Source organism: Antechinus flavipes, chromosome 3 (assembly GCF_016432865.1).
Source record: "Antechinus flavipes isolate AdamAnt ecotype Samford, QLD, Australia chromosome 3, AdamAnt_v2, whole genome shotgun sequence".
Taxonomy (NCBI): Eukaryota; Metazoa; Chordata; class Mammalia; order Dasyuromorphia; family Dasyuridae; genus Antechinus; species Antechinus flavipes.
In genome coordinates, this window is record NC_067400.1 from 153,640,570 (window position 1) to 153,660,218 (window position 19,649).

The 19,649-nt window shown below is 40.6% G+C and overlaps 1 protein-coding gene and 1 long non-coding RNA gene across 3 annotated transcripts; one reads left to right on the forward strand and one right to left on the reverse strand.

The window, feature by feature from the left end:
- Positions 1-3,755: 3,755 nt before the first annotated feature.
- ZIC5 (Zic family member 5) lies at positions 3,756-14,635 on the reverse strand. 2 transcript variants are annotated; one of them, XM_051984070.1, is made up of 2 exons: positions 11,608-14,635; positions 3,756-6,231 (listed from the first exon to the last, which is right to left on the reverse strand). In XM_051984070.1, the coding sequence occupies exons 1-2, from the start codon at positions 13,343-13,345 to the stop codon at positions 5,789-5,791; spliced, it is 2,181 nt and encodes a 726-aa protein (XP_051840030.1). In that variant the 5' UTR covers positions 13,346-14,635; the 3' UTR covers positions 3,756-5,788. The 2 variants fall into 2 exon arrangements, 1 of the variants encoding a protein (XP_051840030.1); XR_007951736.1 differs by lacking the exon at positions 11,608-14,635 and adding an exon at positions 11,150-11,595 and having other exon boundaries at positions 6,133-6,231.
- LOC127553408 (uncharacterized) lies at positions 6,226-8,926 on the forward strand. The gene is made up of 2 exons (XR_007951737.1): positions 6,226-7,850; positions 8,385-8,926. It is a non-coding gene; the product is annotated as an uncharacterized LOC127553408 (long non-coding RNA).
- Positions 14,636-19,649: the final 5,014 nt, after the last annotated feature.

Sequence of the window (19,649 nt, forward strand, 5' to 3'; positions counted from 1 at the left end):
CACTTTTGAACTATTGTTTTTGAGTTATGCCATGTGGTCAAAAGGAGAGAGAAGGAGGTTGTTTCCAGGCTCCTGAGACAAACGAGTTGCCTTTTCATTGAAATACCCCCGCGATCCTTGAAAACGGAGTTTAAATGTCACCTCCGCCTTTCTAATGGGCACAGGGCTGGAGGCGACCCTTCAGAGAGCCTCAGTGATAAACGACCCTTATTAAATATGGCCCAGGCTGCTGGGAAAGCCTTTCAACTGGCCAACTCGCCCAAATAGAGCCCTGAGTTGGGTTACATGGGGAGGAGCCCCCGGAGTCTTCTCCCTTAATTATGAGGAGAAAGATTGAGGGACTGGAGGACTCAGAAAGATGAGGTGTTGCAATGCCTGTAATGTCTATGGGAGAGAAGTGAGGGGTGGGGGTTGGGTAAGGAGGGGGGAGAGAGTTGTAATACAACTTCTTATCCTTCTCCCCACAGCATCCCCATAACACTGCCCTATCACAAGGAAATCTGAGTGAAAGGTTCGTGTGTTTTCCTTCTGACTTCTTTTTGTCCTTAGCAGAGTGGCGTCTGCAAGTCTGAGCTGCAAAGTTACTGATTTGCAGGCTGCATGTTAAGGCAGCCCATGTAAGTAATTTCTACGGGCATCCCAGCAAAGGAGAACAAATCGCTGACAAAGGGGAGCGCCTTCAATTCAGCGGCGTCGTTAGGGCAACCCTAAAGTATTCCTGCGATAATAAGTTCCACTTCAAAGGGCTTCTCATTCAGCGGAGACTGCTTCGCACTTTTATTAAGTCCGGGCTTTTTCACTTGGAGGAATCATCTGTTTGGTTATTTTTCATCGTGTTTATTTTTCACCATTCACACAGTACTTGTATTAAATAAACAAAGAACAATTGCTCTGCAAATAAAAGTACTTAGGTGGGGAGAGAAGGAAGAGGAATTGGGGATCTGGTTCTCTTTCCCCCTCTCTAACATCACTCCCCTCCCCCGCACACACGCACGCACGCACACACACGTACACACATCAGTACGTTTTTTCTCCCTTTCTCTTCTTCGTTCTATTCCTCTCATCTATGTGTTTCCCCCCTCCTTCTAAAGTTGGCGCCGATTCTGAGAATATTAAAAAAGAATGGGATGGAATCCAAAAGAAAAAAATATAGGAGAGGTTCTGATGAGGTGAAAATTGACTGAACTAACATGGCATGAAAGTAAAGGTCAATGCAACTGTATCTTAATAGAGTGTCTCGAATCGAGGTGGACTGTTTTGAATGCGTCTTGCTTCTGCTGTGCTCATTGCCATAGCAATCCTAACGCTCCATGTTGATGTACCATAAAAGCAGTAGTTTGAATTTCAAAGAACGTGCCTTTGAACTTCTCCCTGCCTGATTAGGCACTGGCGTAGTGTGTGAATGTGTGGATGGGAGTGTTTTTGTGTGTCTATGTGTGTGCATGTGGGTATGTGTGTTTATGTAAGTGGGGTACGTGTGTGTTAGATCCCTGGTGGGTGAAGAGGTGACTTTTCTTATAGATCCTTGGAAGTGGGGGTGGGAAGAATTCTTTGAAGTGTAGTGTTGTTTTGGGGATCATGAGATATAGATCTATCTTCTTATCTGGATAAAGGAGTTGTGTAAGGATGTGGGATATCAGGTCTATATTTATATCTTTCTCTTTTTCTTCCCAAGATTCGGCCATTGCTCTAGGCTGCTTATTCAACCTTTAGTAGAGAAAAACATTTTTTAAACCTTTTCCCATAGGTAAGGAACATTAGAAAACATAAAATTGGGATAGAAAAACCTTTTCCGGTAGATAGCCCAGTTTGTTTGTGTTTGTTTTTAAGGAAATAAAAAGTATTCCCCTCCACTAGCTTCTATAAACATGGGATATAAAAGATGTTTCTGCCGCGTAATTATAATGACCAGCAATAGATGTGCCTGAATATTGCTGAAGTGTGTGGTAAGTACTTGTATGTGAGTCAACATTTCCTACTGCCAATAAGACCATAGTGTGTTTGGAGCCTTCCTTTCTCCTTAGGGTATACAATTCTCACATTCAGGCTTTTTGAAAGTATGCTAAAGTTTAGAAATACTGGCTTTAACCACCTTGAACTAAAAAACTATAAATAATCATGTTTTGAGATGTCTCTTAGCCCGGATGGAATACAAAGGTAGATGATTTAAACAGTGTTTGTGAGGGGCACGTTTGCCTAGGAAAGATGAAGTCTTTGATGATGGCCAACGCAGTGTCAATAAGTGGCTTTCTTTGAGACATATTCAGATGGGAACGTCTTGGTTGCCAATTGCCATAGAAATCTTAACACACCATGAAGATTGTCCGAGCGCCAAGCCTTCCGTTCTGGACTAAATTACTTTGAAGTGGCGCAGGACGTGTAGTGGTCAATTTTAACTCTATAGACTGGACAGAGAACACTGGGAGTGGAAGATTGTGCGTTTTAAAGCAGAAAATAAGAAGGGGAAACTTGTTTTATACACTCTATACAAGGTTCTGCTCATTGTCAGATATCTTTTATATTTGCCATGAATGATTCATGTCTTGGTGGCTTTGTGTAGCCCTCCTTTTCAAAAGAAACTTCATTAGAGAGCTATAAGTTTTCCCATTGATTGGAGCCCTCATTTATGAGTGTTTTTCTCCTTCCTATGTTGGTTATTGTCATTTTGCTAGCAACAACTCTTTACAATCTGTTTCACCTTTACTACATTTATCAAAACTGACTTTAAAAAACATTATAACCTTTTTGAAGAAACTGTTGACATCTCTTCCTGTTGTTTTTAAATTTTATGCCATTTTCCCATTTGAAATTGTGTGAGCAACTGAATTTTCAACTTTGTAATTATTAAAAACAGTTTAATCCAGTATATTTCACCATTACAATAGAACCTAACTTAGCCTCAAATTTTACAAATCAAAATTACCATCTTTTGATCTACACTAACACCCACATACTCCAAATAATCAGTGTAAGAGAAATCTGAAGCTAGCTATTTCACTGCTTTTATGCTATCTCAGATTCAGTATCTTTAATTCAACCACTTTAGCTTTTGCTCTAGATATTCTATCCCTTTTAGGAAGCTCTCCCTCTTTTTCACCTCTTCCTTTATTTCTCTTTAAAGAAAAACACAATTAAACTCTAAAGAAATGCTATACATTTAGTTTTCATCTTCTTGTTCGATTTCTAAGGCTATTATTCAAATTAGCAAAATTAACACATAATACATATACATATACAAACACACCATGAATTCAACATATTTATCCTTCAGATAGCATCCAGGATTTCTGCAACACCTATATCCTAAGATAAATAGCAAATTAAATAAAATTGAATTATATTTTTCCGATTGTGAGCTCATATGGTATTATAGGCCAGAAATCTGTCCAGTGAACTGCATTAATAACATAAGTATTGCTAGACAACAGATATGCAACTATGTAAAACATAGGCAACACATATTACTCTTTCACTGAGGGTTTTTTAAAAACCTTATAATCACTTTTGCTTGATTTCAATTGGAGTTACAGATTCCTTATTTAGGGATGTCTTATGAATTGCACTCTGGGAAAACGAATAATCCTATGTGTGGAAAAGTATATAAAATAGTAACACAATCTTTCATTTCAAAATAAATAATTTTGTAAAATAAAAAGTATAGTGCAAACTAGTGTTGAAAAACATAAACAAAACATTATAAATCAGAAATATTTTATCCTATTAAATTTTATGAAATATAAATTAACCTCCAAAAATCCATCTTACTCTCATTTTATTTGGAATGTGAGAATATGCAAATCAAGTAAACTTTGCAAGTGTTAAAATTATTTTGTTTTCAAGTTCTGTCTTTTTTTCTTCTAAAAGCAGGGTTTATCTTTTATATTCATCATAGCAATCTGAAGACAATGTTTAAAGGCTTCCAAAGTAACAGCACCATGCACTGTACTAGTAATATATCTATAAACTATATATATATGTATATATATATTATTTCATAACCAACACAATGCAAAGGAGACATGCAGGAAGAGTCTTATTTTTCACATTATGCTATTCATTCAAGTAATTTTAAAAATATATTTTCACTTTTTTTTAAATACAAACCATGGAATCATAAATGACAATCTTTCACCAAAATTTATAATATAATTCTTTGGTGTGCTTTATACTCTTCCAGGATGAGGGTAAGGATAGGGATGGGGGAGAGAGATGGTGTCTGAAAATAAATTAATTCAACTGTACAAAATAATAGTGTTCACATACAAGTTATTAACAACGACAAGACTACATCAACCACTCACAGCACACAAAACAAATTTTTATAAACCCTGGGGAGGGGGTGTATTCAGGTCTCTGAGGATAAATTAGTGCTCTTTAGTGTATTTGTATGATGTTTATGATGGACTAACATTTTGCACATGAGATGTGTTGTACCAACCGAAAATAAATTGACTAAGAGTTATTGTCCTAGGTCCTTGACCTTTTATTTCCTAGCTTGACAGCTATGGCAAAGGCCACACATTCATCACTGTTTGGCTGTAACTATAAACCTTTTAACTTTTTTAATATTTATAACAATCCCCCTCCCTCCCCTTAATGTAAATCACACACTACACACTGTCATTTTCAAATGGCAAGGAGTTTTGTGTGCTCAGTGTTCAGGTGGAAAAAATACAAACAGGGCTTCAATCAGTGGAAAAATAAAGCATTTTAAAGGATTGATACACAACAGTATAAAAGAGGGATTGATTTGTTTAAAAACAACTTGGGGGGGGGGATAGGCATAACATCAGCATCACAGCTTTTTAGACTTGACTGTTACCTTGGCATCTCCAAGAACTGATGACATAACAACATATCCTATTTATTACACAAGTGGTTTGGGCACAGTATAGAGGCAGCATCTTATTTTCCAGATTAAAAAAAAAAAGACTTAGCAAAATGAAAAGAAAGCACTTGAATTTCTAAAATTTTATAAAATATCACAGTATCACAGTTGTCAAATAGCAGCAGCTTTCTCTCCAGATTTGCTTGAATGATCACAGTAGTATAAAATATGGAGATAGATTAAGATTGCTGCATTTAAAAAAAAGCATACAATTTGGGGAGCAAGGAAATTATCCCATATAAAAATACCATGTTATGGAGAGGCCAATGACATAAGAGAAGAAAGTAAAAATTTACAAAATTTCATAACTGAAAGGTCTTACAAATTTTTTTTTGGACTCATATGCAGTCCAAACTGTTGGCAATGCAGCAGTTGGTAGTTTACAATCAAGAAGCCATTGCAGAATCAGGGCCTAACTAGGCTAAAAAAGCAGCCCACAGAATGGTGTCAATGGTTTTTGAGAGGCACTCCAGGAAATGCAGAGGGCCTTCTTAGTTTGTAGTCTTAGTCCTTCCTCAATACTCTTTTCCACCCCTACAAGTAGGACTAGTGCATTGACATTGGCAGTGTATATCTTCACAAATTGATCTGTCTGTCCATTCATTTCCCTGGGCACATTAGCCCCCACACCCCCTATCCCCCTGCAACATACAACTTAGTTCACTGAGTTAGTCCATCTTGGCAAATTTTTTTTTAAGAAAAAAAGTTCCAAGTATCTTAATTAAATTAAGTATACAAACACCATAGGGTTTCATACAGAATAAATAGGACTAGTTAAACCAGGTGGCATGTCTGAGCCATCAGGTTTGTTTCAGGCTCTACACTGTCTCAGTTCATTAAATAGTCCAAAGATGTCTCTATTGAAAACTTTTATTATTATTTAGACTAGCATTATTATTTCTAGTGAATAGTTCTTGCAGCATCAGAGTTCCCATACATTTCTTCATCTTCTGATTCTGAAGTGGTTCCATTGCTAGAAGGTGTATGGAGATGGTTTGGTGTTCCACTGGCCTGACAAACATACCACTCATTGAGATTGGTGACCTGAGGGGAAAGAGTGGCAGAGCGGCTCCTGGCTGGGTCCAAGACAGGAGACAAGGGAGCTCCTATTGGAGTCCCCATTGATGGATAACCAAGGGCACCTGGAGAAGGTGGAGGAGACTTGCAATGGATCTTCATATGCTTCCTCAAAGAGCTAGGATGTGTATAAGATTTGTCACAGCCTCGAATCTTACAGTAGTAGGGTTTATCACTGGTATGGACATGGGAATGTTTCTTTCGGTCACTGCTATTGGCAAACTTTCTGTCACATCCGTCGAATTCACATTTAAAGGGTTTTTCCCCTGAAACAGAGAATAGACAAAGTTATCAATTGCCTTCCAGAAATTTCCAGCTTGATGGTGAAATAAAGGTTCATGTCCCTTTACAATTCACAACCAACCCAAGCAATTTGTTCTGATTCTTTTTTGCAGGTTGCAAATTAGGATGAGGGGGTGGAGTCTATTGGCATAAGCGGTCTCCCTAGAGCATAAGAAAACAGAAATCATAGCTTTGGGCTCAGACTATAGCAACAGAAGCAATAGCAATAGAATCTAGTAAAGTCTCATAAAAATATGAATATATAATATATATATTTAAAATGTTATATATATATACTTTAATGTGTGTTATACATATATAAAACAAGAAGCATATTCATGAAATATACATTGTTCATATTCTTGCACCCTTTCCACACATATCTCAACTCCAGACACTCAAGAAAATAAAAACATTTGCAGAAAGCTGGAGATCCCCTCCCTTAAGAACACCAGTGAATGAAACCACACTTTCAAATCCACAATAGGAAAATAAACATATATACCACATTCAAATTCAAATAGAGCTACAGGATTATAAGGAAATGGTCTTTTTTTGTCTCAAATTGTGTCCTTCCTCTTGCCTTATCCCCTAATTTCACTAGTGAAAGGAAATCTAAGAGGATATTGATGGGGAAGGGAAGAAATAAAACAATTTCTCTTCTTTAAAAAGAAAAAAAAAAAGCACCTGTAAAACATATAATTTCACCACTGAGTTTTTATAAGCCTAACTGGGCCATCACTGCACTGCTGGTTTCTACCATCTACCAGCTTTCTTCACAACTTGCAGTGGGATACAGAGCATGACACAACCAAATGGCAACAAATACCAATATTATAAAGAAAGCAGTAGCTGTATAGAACCTCATCCAATTATCTTAAGGCGACGTGCCAGTGAAAAGTATATAAGCAGATCTAATTTAATAGCTTTCTATATTGCCTCAAAGTTAAAAGACACAGAAAATATTTGTCAGGTTTGGGTATTCTCATTATTCCAGAACACAATTTTGTAGCTTCTTCTATGAATTATATATAAGATTTCACTGAAGAAAAAATTTATTCTGAAAGTGCAAAGACTCCTTAATACTAGAAAATGAGAAAAACAGTCACACCTTTGTGTTAAAAAAAAAAGGTAGAATCTATAATAACTTAAATTTTTCTTTTTGTCCATACTTCTTAGAAAAGTGTCTAAATCTATACCTGGAAAAGTGATTTTAAAAAAGATCTGAAATATTGAACACATACTTCCCAATAATCTTTTCCCAACAAGTTTCAGATATTTAGAGAAGGCTGAAAGTGTTAGCTGAAGTGGGGCCAGGATCTCTGAGATGGAAGTTCAACTACTTTCAATGATAGAAAGCCACTATTGTGTCTGGGCCTTACTTCTTTAAAAATCTCCAGCCCACAATCGCCTTTTTCAGTATTGAAATATCTGAATATCTTGTCTTAATCAAATTAAGAGGTTTTCTATTTTTAATGAAGTTTTGATTTATTATTGTTGTTTTTAAGGTCGAAAAATGTTCACATTACTCAGTGCTCAAGGAAACATAAATATGTTCAGAGATTCAGAAAATAAATTACTGTACCTGAAAATATTAACAAATGTAAGTAGAAATTCCAAATATATTTTATCTATGCATACAGAAATGTACATGAGGGGGGAAGGGGACACCCAGCATCCATAACCAGAATTACATCCTTTAACATCCTCCAAAAGCTTAGTTTACTTTAAAAAAAAATGCTGTTAGCTCTTTTTCAAAACTTCTGTCAGAATTTTGACATATCCATATCAGGTTTCACAAACACTAAACTTACATAGTTTCCCACAAACTATAATTGAGATGAGCAGGGAAATGAAAACTGGTTCTTGTAATGCATGGGGGAGGGGAGAAAGAAGGGGAAGGAAGAAAGATCGAGAAGGGCAGACTGAACGTGGGAAAATGGGATGGGAGTGATTAGGAGTAAAAGGGATGAAAAAATGAAAAAGAGGATAGTTACGAAAGAAACCTTAGAAAACTATTTCTTTCAGATTGCTTAGTGGGGCCATAGAGATAGCCCAACAGATGCTTATGTTGATTTTATACTCTAAATGGATGACTGCAGTCATAATTTAACTTGTTTAAACTTTGTTTCGAGAGGCATTGATTCTGAGGCATACACCACCCTCTCCTGTGATTCCCAAGTACAACCGAGAACTCCACAGAAGCTTTCTCGACTGAAGCGATACGGATATCGAGCCCATTCATCTTTCAACAGAAGTCTGTTATAAACAACTCCCGCAGCCAGTCAGGTTCTGAAACTGGTCTTTTTTGAAGAGAACCGTGAATTACTTGCTTTAGAAGAACGGAGAAAAACCCTAAGTCGATAAGGAAGAACTTCTCGAGGGAGCCCAAATCATCTCTAAAAAAGGAAGAAGATGTGGAGGAGGGGTAAAAGTGGAGTGGGGGAGTGAAAAACAGCAAACACCGGATAAATAGAGGTAGCTCCCCGGAGAAAGCGGCTGCAGGCAAAGAACACACAAAGCCATTGCTAAACGTACCAAAGATGACAAATAAAAGCCCTAAGTGAGAGAGTTTGAATTTGAAATGGCTGGTTTCCCCACTCACAGTGTGTGTTAGGGTTGTTACCCAGGGGGAAGTACAACTGCAGGTCCAGGCAATTAAAAGTATTTACATGCAAAGATTTGTTTCTTTTTAACTGTAAATAAGTTTCTTCCCCCAACCCCCAACCCCCAGCTTTCCCGCCTACTCCTCTCTCACTCCAGCCGAGAGAGTAGGAACTTTGGGATGCTTCACAAAGTTTCAAGGCCTTCTCTCAGTCTTGGAAGGAAGGAAGCCATAGATAGCAGTTCTATAGCAGATAATTTGCTGCCTTTCCCTTATTCCCAGGTCATAGTGGATTTCTTGGGAATAAGGTTCCCTTATGCCTAATATTAAAGAAAGAATAAAAATGCTTCAGTGAGTGTGCATGCTTAAGATGTTCTCCCTCAGTTATGGGGGAGGGGGGAGAAGAGGAAGAAAAAAATGGAAAGAAATAAAAATAAATTATTTATGCAAGAATATATTAAGGAAAAAAAATCCAGAACTCTTGTCAATATAGGAATCTGATCTTTGGGCCTGCTCCTTAGAAGTTCTTGGCTTCTGCGTTCAAGGCCTCACCTTGATCTAGGATGTACACTGGATGTATTTGGGTTTCTCTTTTTCAGAAAGAGATCACATGGTCCCATAGGCCCTCAGAGAACTTTTGGGCTCCAGGTGTGCTTTTCTGACTACTGGAGTTAGTAGCTGGGCTTTTCCAATCCTCTAAGCTCTACTCCAGAGAGCACCACAGCAAGAAAATGAAATCTTAAAATACTCCAAATCCTACATTGTACTTTGAAGTCTAGCTGGGAATCAACCTGAAAGTGGAAGCCTGGAAAGTAGTAATTTCCAATTAAACAGCAAGAAAAAAAAAGGGCAGACACCCAAAACCTCTGGTTCAGAGAAGTGGCAAGGAGTAGTAAATGTGGAATCATTGCTCAGAAAGAATCAGATTTCAGGAGCTGTAAATCAGACCTTTAGTTGGAAAACAGCCTTTTTCTGTCCCTAGAGTCTTTCCAAGGAAGGGGTAAACCTTTCATTTCATAGGGCTCAAAAGGCAGAAGGCTGTCAAGCCTCAAATAGTATTTCATCTTTTTTTGGGGGGGGGGAGTACGGGGGAACAAATAGTATAGGAGAATAAATACAAAGAAAGGTTGAAGTAAATGCTCAAGTACTCTTAATAATAGGCCCTCTCTGATACTTAGGAGTGGTTTGTGAGATAAGAAGAATGTCCTCCAAAATATTAAGGCAGATACATCTAGATTTGAAAAGAACTGGGAAATCAGACTTTTCCAAGAATCCCCTCTCCCCATCCAAGTAGTGATCAACTGTGTCCACAACAGTAAAAAAACAAACAAACAAATAAATAAATGAGGCTTTAAATGTGTCAGTTTAGAGGAGAAATGACCGCTGGCTCTTAAAAGTCTAAACCGAAATGGGACTGGATTTCTTCACTTCTTTCCAGAAACAATTCCGGACTCCTAAAACAAATTCTGCAGATAAAATCTATAATCCTTTCAACCACGGGCCATTCACCCTTATATTTGGACTGCAGTCGTCCGTAATCTGCCTTCCTCTCCACAGAAACACCCGATAAATCAGGAAAGTAATTATGTAAACTCCAGTTCCTTAAGTATCCTCCGAGGGCTAATATTTGTCTGTCACTATAAATCCCAGCTCGGTTCAATCTTATCAGAGCTTCTACCCTCACGCTTCTGCCCTTGGAGAGGAATTGGAGGTGGACTGAGGGGTTACCTTCGTTACAACTTTCACAATTTAGCCTCATCCCTTTAAATACCCTCAAAGGTTACAGTCGAGAGAAGTTTATCATAGAGTTACCTACAGAAGCACACCTAATTTTCCCTTTCCCCATTCCATTTTCGGCCCAAAGACCAAAATAGACATGAATTTGGAGTTTATTCTTTCTTCTATTACTTCCTCAAGACTCTAGAGAAACTAGAAACCAATTTCTCCATCCCGAATCTTGGGTGCGAGAGGGACTTTATACTTTAAAGAAGTTCTCTCACCTTTCCCATAATTATGGTAGTAATGAGAGGTTCTGGGGCCTTCCCCTTCACCTAAGGTCTTTTCCTTCAGTCAGGAATATCAGACGAAAACATCTCCCCCTCCCCCAACAACAAAACTCCTCAGTTGTGATACACTCTGCGTGTAGGGAGTGGGGGAAGTGGGTAAAAATTGAAGTGAGTCACCCATGCTAATCCCCCCTACCCACTTTGTACCCCACCCCACCCCAACCCGCCTCCCGCCAATTTCAGGAGAAAAAGAAGGAAGGGGGTATAGGGTGGGGGTGGGGGACTGCAGACCGTCCACGTAGCTCCTTCCACTTCTCCTCCTCCTTCTTGGGCTGCTGCTGCTTGTAGTGTGGTGATGGTTTGGTGTTGGTGGAGCTGTTTGCCTGTCCCGGGCAGTGGGGCTGGAGGGTAGACTGGAGACTTTTCGCCGTGTTGAAAACACAGCGCTGTGAGTCCTGAGTATGCTACCGAATTACTTATTCATTGAAAAAAAAAAGGGGGGAAAAAAAGAGAAAAAAAAAGAAGTCACATGTCCGGGTTATACGTATGCGAAGAAAAATAGCAGAAGTGGGGTGGGGGGGAGAGGATCAGGACAGAAGAAGGAGAAGCAGCAGCAGCAGAAGCGGCGGCGGTGGCGGAGGAGGGAGGCGGGAGACTGCAGTGGCGGCGGCGGCGGCCTCGGCGGCGGCGGTGGCGGCGGCGGCGGCGGCAGCTGCTATTGCAGCTACAGCCTAGGGAGAGATACCCACCTGTATGAGTGCGCTTGTGAATCTTGAGGTTCTCTGAGCGGGCGAAGACTTTCCCGCAGCCGGGAAAGGGGCAGGGGAACGGCTTCTCTCCGGTGTGCACACGTATATGATTAATGAGCTTGTACTTGGCCTTGAAGGGTTTGCCTTCCCTGGGACAGTCCTCCCAGTAGCAGACGTGGCTGCTCTGTTCGGGGCCCCCCACGTGCTCCACCGTGACATGGTTCACCAGCTCGTGCATGGTACTGAAAGTTTTGGAGCAAGGCTTAGAGGCGGGGGGTGGCGGGTGTTGCTGTTGGTGCTGCTGTTGCTGTTGCTGTTGCTGTTGCTGTTGCTGCTGCTGCTGCTGCTGCTGCTGCTGCTGCTGCTGCTGCTGCTGCTGAGGTTGCAGCTGCAGCTCTTCCTGGTCGATCCATTTGCAGATCAGCTCCTGTTTGATTGGCTGCCGCATGTACCGGAGGAAGGCCCCGGCAGCCGCGGCCGCAGCTGCGGCCGCCGCCCCGGGGTGGTGAGGATGGTGATGGTGGGGGTGGTGAGCAGAAGGAGGCGGAGGAGGCGGAGGTGGTGGAGGTGCGGGAGGTGGAGGATGGTGGTGGTGATGGTGATGCCCATGTCCGGCTGCCGCCGCCGCTGCAGCTGCCAGGTTCAGGTTTAAGTTCAAAGAACCGTAGCTGTGTAGGGAAGCTGCCGCAGCTGCAGCAGCCGCAGCTGCTGCCGCTGCTGCCCCGTAGTGCGAGTCTCCGGAGCGAGGTCCAAAGGGCGGCTCTGCACGGCCGTACAGTTCCGCGGCCGCCGCAGCCGCTGCAGCCAGACCTAGGCGCATCTGACCATTCAGCGGGTGGGAGTGACTCCCGGGACCCCCAGACGGCTCATGGAGCCCAGGGAACAGCGTGGGACCCCCTCCGCCGCCTCCTCCTCCTCCAGACCCATCCGTGGCTGAATAGGCTCCAGTCGAGGAAATGAACATGCTGCCAGAGTGGGGAGGCGGGGGTGGGTGCTGGGGGGAGCCTGCCCGGGAATGCTGCTCCCCTCCAAGCGCCCCGTGCATGGCCGCAGCGGGGGCCGTGGTGGAAAGGTCTCTCCTGAGGATGAAATCCCTGCTGTTGATCTTGCTGCTGCCGCTAATGTTGCCACTGCCGCCGCCGCCGCCGCCACCACCACCACCACCACTGTTGGTGGCGGTGTAGCCGGTGAGGGCAGAAGGAGGAGGAGGGGGAGGAGGAGGGGGAGGGGGAGAAGGGGAAGAGGAGGAGGAAAGGGGAGGGGCTGGGGGAGGAGGTGCAGACTGCGCTGCACTGCCCCCACCACTGGGGTAGTTGCCTGCGACGGACTTCAAGGAGAACGCGGCAGTGGCAGCTGCAACCGCCTGGGCTTCAGGGTGCGCTGAAAGCTGCTGGGAGGGAGGGCTGAGTTTTAGCGCGTTCGCCTGAGCCATGTGCTCGGGCCCGAACGAAGTGAGGGCCACTTCGGGGTCACTCCCCAGATCCCGGGGGTGGAGGTGAGCTGCAGCTGCAGCGGCGGCTGCGGCTGCTGCAGCGTGATGGTGGGAGTGAGCGGGTTGACTCCCCAGTCCGGGGAAGCCTGTCATACTCTGATGAGGATGGGGCTGAGCCGCTGCCAAATCTGCTAATCTCAGCGCCGGCGGATTCCTCTTGCTCAAAGGGGGCTCCATCAATACTACACAATCAGGCCCATAAACCCTCACTGTTATTTTTTTCCCTCTGCCTGCCTTCAAAAACATGTATATATTAAGCGCTCTTTAACTTCTTTTGTCCTTGTCTCCTAACTCCGCTTATTCCTTTCCCCACTCTGTCCTCCAGCGATTGGCAGAACGAATACCACATTTGAGCTGCACAGTGGGACCGAGATTTTGGAAATGGCACGGGTGGGATTGGAGGGAGTCCTCTGATTGGCAGCAGTCGGGGCTGCCCGATTGGCTCCCTTTCAGGCCTGCGGCTCAGCGGGCATCCGCCCTCATACTAGCCTCAATCTTTGGTTTCGCTTCTAGCCCCACTTGCCTCCCGCCCCCTCCTCCCTACGTGCCCCCAGTACCCCCTTGTTTTCAATAGAAAAGTTGTACTTGTAGAAAGTTTGCTACACGCGAGTGCGGAATTGAGCGCCTCAGCCACTGAGGGCCAATGATGTTGATGCACCTTGCAAAAGCCCAACTCAGGGATCTAGCACACCCTCTCTTATCAAGCGGAAAATTAGCTACCGGCCCTTCTGGGAATTGAAGAGAGATATTCACAATCGGGAATTAGGAAGATTTCACAACTTCTGACGCAACCACTATCCCACGATCACTCAAAGCAAAACTAGCTCTTCTGAACCCCTTCTCCCTTCCGCCTTCCATTTTTCCCTGCACGCTTTTCAAATCTCAAGAGCGGTTCTTGGGAAGTGGATACATTTATTCACTTAACGTCACTTGAATCAATGTCTCTTGAAACTTTATTTGAGGGAAGAAATTGAATGTGCCCCAGTGGAAAGATCAAGGTTACAGTTAAATGACAGTGGAAGTGGATATTTTTCAAGTTCACAACACCAACTATTTGCTTTCTGGATTACCTGGGTGATTTGGCAGTGTAAATAGGATCATTCGGGACAAATAAAATTTTTCACCTCAATTTTTAGTTAATGGACTCCTTTTCAAGACGATTCAAGACGTTTTCAAGGCAATAGAAATGTAATCTCTGCTCCTTTGCAGATCTGCAAATCTTCCACTTTCAAAAACTGTGCAAAAACAAATTCTTTAAAAAAAAAAATCCTAACTCTTTCTTACCTTTTGAAGATAAAGTTGCTGACCTGGATGAGTGACATCTCTCCAAGCTAATTAATGTCGCTCGAATCATTTTTAGCAGAATTTCTCCTTCTGGTCAAAGCCACCCAACATATTTGTTCATGATTCTCGGAATTTACTCTACATTAGAAATGATCTAATAAAAATAAGTTTTGCTCCAACATAATGAAAAACATCCTATCAATTTAGTATCTAATATGTCATCTGTTACTTTTTTTCGCCTTCTTACAAACATCTCTGATAGGTAGCTTGCTTGAGAAGTAAGGACCATGAATTTCTGCAATGTACTTCAACTATTTTCAACGGGAAACTTTTTTTCTCTCGCTCCAGTTTTGGTGGGGAACAGGTGTACACCTGTTTAGCAAAGTAGGATTGGGTAAGGTTTTTTTTTTTTTTTTAGGTGTCTGACTTTCAAATTCTGGCCATGAAAACTACTCCTCTTTTGCCAACTGTGTACAAAAAGGCTCAGAAATTAAGATCACTTTTTTTTCTTGTGGGGGATTGTTTTAAATCAATGCAATCATTCCCCCCTCCCAACAATTGTAATGTAGGGTGAAACTTGAAGCTAAATGTCAATTTTCTATTTAGAAATATGGACAAGACCTCACCATTTTGTTTGTCAGCAAGGTCAAAATGGATTCTTATGCAAAACAGCAAGAAAACCTTCCTAGAGAAAGAAATTGTGGAACAATATTATATAAAGAGCAAAAGATGTGATGAGGTTAAAACTGGCACCAATCATAGCAATTTGGAAACCCACCTCTTACCCCAGTCTGGTATCTAAAAAAGCATATTATATAACCAAATTTCAGTCTTAAAAAAAAAAACCTTTGAAAAAGTGTGAATAGAATAAGGAAAGCCTAAGAAGAAGTCAAATGAAACTTATTTTAGGAAATATCACAGGGAGGCAAGGTAGAAAAAGATAGATACTTGCATTCATTGACAAAACATAGGTCTAATTTTCACAGTCTTTTGACAAAGAAAGCCAAATGTTACAGACGATATTTTCATTTCTTCATGTACACTTAATCACGACTTCTAGGAATAATCTTAAATTCAAAGTGAATGTTTTTAGCAATAAACTTTAGTGCTTATACTGGGGTATAGCTTTGAATTCAATCCTTCAAGTTATAGGTAAAGAACTAAAATAAACACACACTGCCCTTTAAAATGGGCTATTGAGTATTTTTATTGTGCTATAAAATGAGGGTTTCCCTCTCTCCTTCAAAATAGCTTTTCCTCAAAATTATAACTACTCTGTTTTATTGAATTACTGAAATTTAATGGTTAATGGGCAAATGCATGAAGGAAAAGTTGTAAATGGGAGTAATAGTGCTGTAGTGCTCTGTGGAATCTTGTACACGCCTCCTTGTACAACTCTTGTTAAACACAGCATGATATGTATCTGTCATCGATTTAATATGTCTTAATTTAAACGTACCTCACTGATCAATTTCTTTATGGAAACCCTGAAAAAAGAAAAAAAAAGATACCTCATAGAAAGTAATATGCATTTTTGTTCTGATTGTCAAGTGAAGTGTTTATATGTTAGTTTTATTAATATTCCACAATTTGTGATTTAATATACATAGTGAAAAGATTATTGGCTCAGGCAAGCACACTTGGATGCTAATTTCTGAGTTCTCTTTCTCAGAATATAATTTAAACACACACACAGAGCAAAAACGCTGAATCAACACAATAGCAGGCCAATAACCTCTTGCCAAATAACTGCCAATAACTTGCCAAATAACTGTAAGATAGGTCTAAATTTTAGGCAAAACAAGATTAATAATCAATTTCCTGGAGTGGTCAGCCAAAAAAAAAAAAAACCATTTTCATTTTGTTCATTTTCTTGATACGATTGTTATAACCATTCTGCCTCCTAGAGTAATGTCTTTTTCAATACCTGAAATCAAAGAAAAAAATTCTCTAAAATTCAAGAAGCCTATGAAAAAGTCAGTTGCAACACGCACTGTTAAATAAGCGTTAAATAATTTTCAAGAGTTAAAACTATTCAATTAGTCCTTTATCTAATTATTGCACTTTCAAATATGACTATAGACATAGAGTGTAACTGCTATTTTTAATGACCCATAAAATGAAAATGAGAGAAATGTATTGCATTGGGCTTGAGTACTGCAATAATTGCCCCCAAAAAATGTTTTTAAACTGAATTTCTGGGAAAGAAATAAAATATTGGGAAGGCAAAAAAGATTAATTTTGAGGGTTGTCAGATTCACAAAGCTATCCTCACCCCGAACTACAGCAGACAAAAGAAAGGAAGGGGGAGAGGGGAGGGGAGAACGAAAAATAAAGTGCAAAGCACTACATAGTAGTCTGGCAACGGAACCTCCAACTTGCATCAGGTCACGCTACAGGTTCTGAAGAGAAAACTATGAGCTCGCGTTAGCGCAGCCCACCTTGGCTTGCTGGGCGCTTGGAAGAGGTTCGTTGCTCCATTACCTCACGCCTTGTAAGGCTGCATTCACACAGCCTCCAGCGCACGCTTGATTGCCCTGGCTTAATTATCGAACAGATACAAGTTTCTTTTCGATGAGGGTGGGTAATTAATAAACTATAAGAGGAGTGAATTGGACATTTCCTCGCTTTTGAGCTTTTGTCTATGGTTTTGACCCCGGGGGGTGGAAGGGAGGGAGGGAGAAAAGAAGGGAAGAAGGATAGTGAGGAGGCGTTGGTAATGGAGGAGAAAATAAAGGGAGTGGAGGAATATTAATAGATGAAAAACCCAGCTTTTGTTGTGCCCTAAACTGTTTTATGCTCAGTCCTGAATGTTTTCTGCCAAGTTTCTTTTCTTACAAGCTGGGATAGTTGTTGTGTTCCGAAATGTAAGGGAGCGGAAACCCAGTAGGACTGAGTTCCAGTTCTAATGCATATTATATTCTCCTCTCTGTGGATGTGAAAGTGAAATCCTTAAATATTATCTTATTTACTCTACTAGGCACAATATTCTTGTTTGTAGGACAACCTAGACAGAATATTTTCATAAGAAGTTCTTGAGATCCTCATTACTTTTCAAACACAGAGCAAAGTAGAGAAGAAAATCAAAAAAGGTTCAGTTTAATTTGGCTAATTTACTAAAGCAATGAAAAGTTCAAGAGCTTGTTCCAATTCTCTTAAAAATTGCAAGTCAATTTTAAAATGAAGTATAGTCACCTATGGCTGAGAGAAACGCTCTACCGCTTCTTAAAAAGAACTAATACATCCTGCTCCCTGACACATCCTGCGCTTATCCTGTTCTGCTTTTAGGCAGCAAAGGTTTGCCTCTTTGTCTGCTGGAATAAAGTTATTCTGCTTCCCACATACCCGAGCCCCAACACACACAGAAACACATATTCCATTCTTGAGCTACTAAAATGGGTTCTGCAGGTTGGAGGAAGATGTGGATATTCTGATTGATTTGCTCTAAACTGTTTTTGTTTTTAATCCAAGAAGTGCGTCTTGCTAGTGTCTGAATGGAAGAAATACCTTTTTCATTACCTTAGGCAAAAACTCATATACAGATGAAGCAGTGATTATTTAAGGTTAACATTAAGTAGGTGAGTTGTGTGTGTGAGACAACCTTCTTAATCAAAGTTTGTAGGGGTCCAAGTGGAAAAAGAAAATAGACTTTTCCTTATTATGACCATGTTGAGAAGAGTGGTGATTTTCTGCTTATTATTTCTCCTAACGTTCTGACAGTCTTGGGTTGTCTCTCTTCCACAATGATGCTCCAACACCAGCAATTAAAAATAAGACACATTTCCTCCATCTTCATTTTTCCTTATTTAGGGCGGCAGTTGCATTCAGTTGTATTCAACTACCCAATTATTTTTTTACTTCGAGCTGATTATCGGCTACATTCACTACTGACTATTGGGAGTTTTAGTCCTTAAGATGTATAATTTCTTAGAAACACCTTGAGGAGAGATAAAGATAATTGGAAAAAATAAGAATTTTAAAACTGAAAACAAAGTATTTCCTAATAAGTAAGTACAGTTATTAAATTCACATAGTATTTGAAATGCTTACAAGATGTGCTCCTCTTTCTTTTTTTTTAATTTCCCCTTAGTTCTTTTCCTTTTGGATAGCAGTTGTGTAATTAAAAAAAAAAAAACCTCAAATTTGCTGTATTGTTACCCCCTGCTCCCACCCCCCTCCCCAGATCTATACTTCAATATTTGAAGAAGCTGTTGAGATAAATCAAATAGTGACACATTGACGGGTTTACTTGTGTAAGCAATATGGTTAACATATGGCATTGTTATTTATGAATGACAGCATAACTTGTATTACAAAGTCTATTGCTATAATGCTGCAGTTTATTGGAAAGCTGCTCCGCTGTCACTAGTATTCAACCTCCCTGTTTGTATTTCACCTAGGACCCCAAAGGAAAATATTGGAATAATGAAACATTCTCATGTAAGCTAATGCCTCAGGCTTTGTTTTTATTGTTTACTGGAGTAAAAATACTCCCCTAAGGAAATAGGGGACGCAGTGAGACAATAAAGTCCTCCTGAGCACAATCCCAATTCCACAGTCCCGACAGACAGTGACTAGTGGTCTGCTTGCATTTCTCCCATTCTTCCTCTTCTAGGCAAATGAACAGTGATTGCCGCATCCCCAAATAGCTGGCGAGCACATTTTTATATAACTTTAAAAAATAAAATAAGCATAAGCTACAGAACAATAAATGTTAACGGTTAAGGAGAAAAAAGTAAAGACTTTAGCAAATTTCTCAAGTATTGTAGCAGGCAGCCTCCCACGCTTGCTACTTGTGTTCTTTAAAAAAAAAAAAAAAAAAAAAAAAAAAGGTATTTAAAAGTTACTACTTTGGCTGAGATTTTCATTATTTCCCTTTTCTTTTACATTACACTTCTGTTAAACTGACAAAGAACTTTTGTTCCGAAGTGTGTTTTACAGAGGGAGGCTACACCGCCACACATGTGGTCTTTCACGGGTCAGAGGTCGAACGGCCTAGAAGTGGCTAAGATCGGCAGAATCAAAGCTAACCTGCAACTTAATATCCTGTTGATGATCTTGTTGAATTTATGAGTGTCTGTGATACAGACAACGGTGCAAGTGATTCTGTTAAATAGGTCTGTTCTTTTCAGGTTAAATAGCTTCATCTTTCCACCATTCCCATGTTTTTATCTCCCCCCTCCTGACCCTCATTCCCTTTCCTTAAGGAAAAAAGAAAAAAAAAAGTTTGAAGTGTATACTGATAACTCATCTTATCTCCACTTTA

Bases quoted from the DNA above. Each gene is read 5' to 3' on its own strand.
- ZIC5 (XM_051984070.1), bottom strand. From the start codon at position 13,345: ATGTTTTTGAAGGCAGGCAGAGGGAAAAAAATAACAGTGAGGGTTTAT. The intron at 6,232-11,607 runs GTGGGTATCTCT...TCTCTGTTTCAG, and splicing joins TCACAAGCGCACTCATACAG to GGGAAAAACCCTTTAAATGT.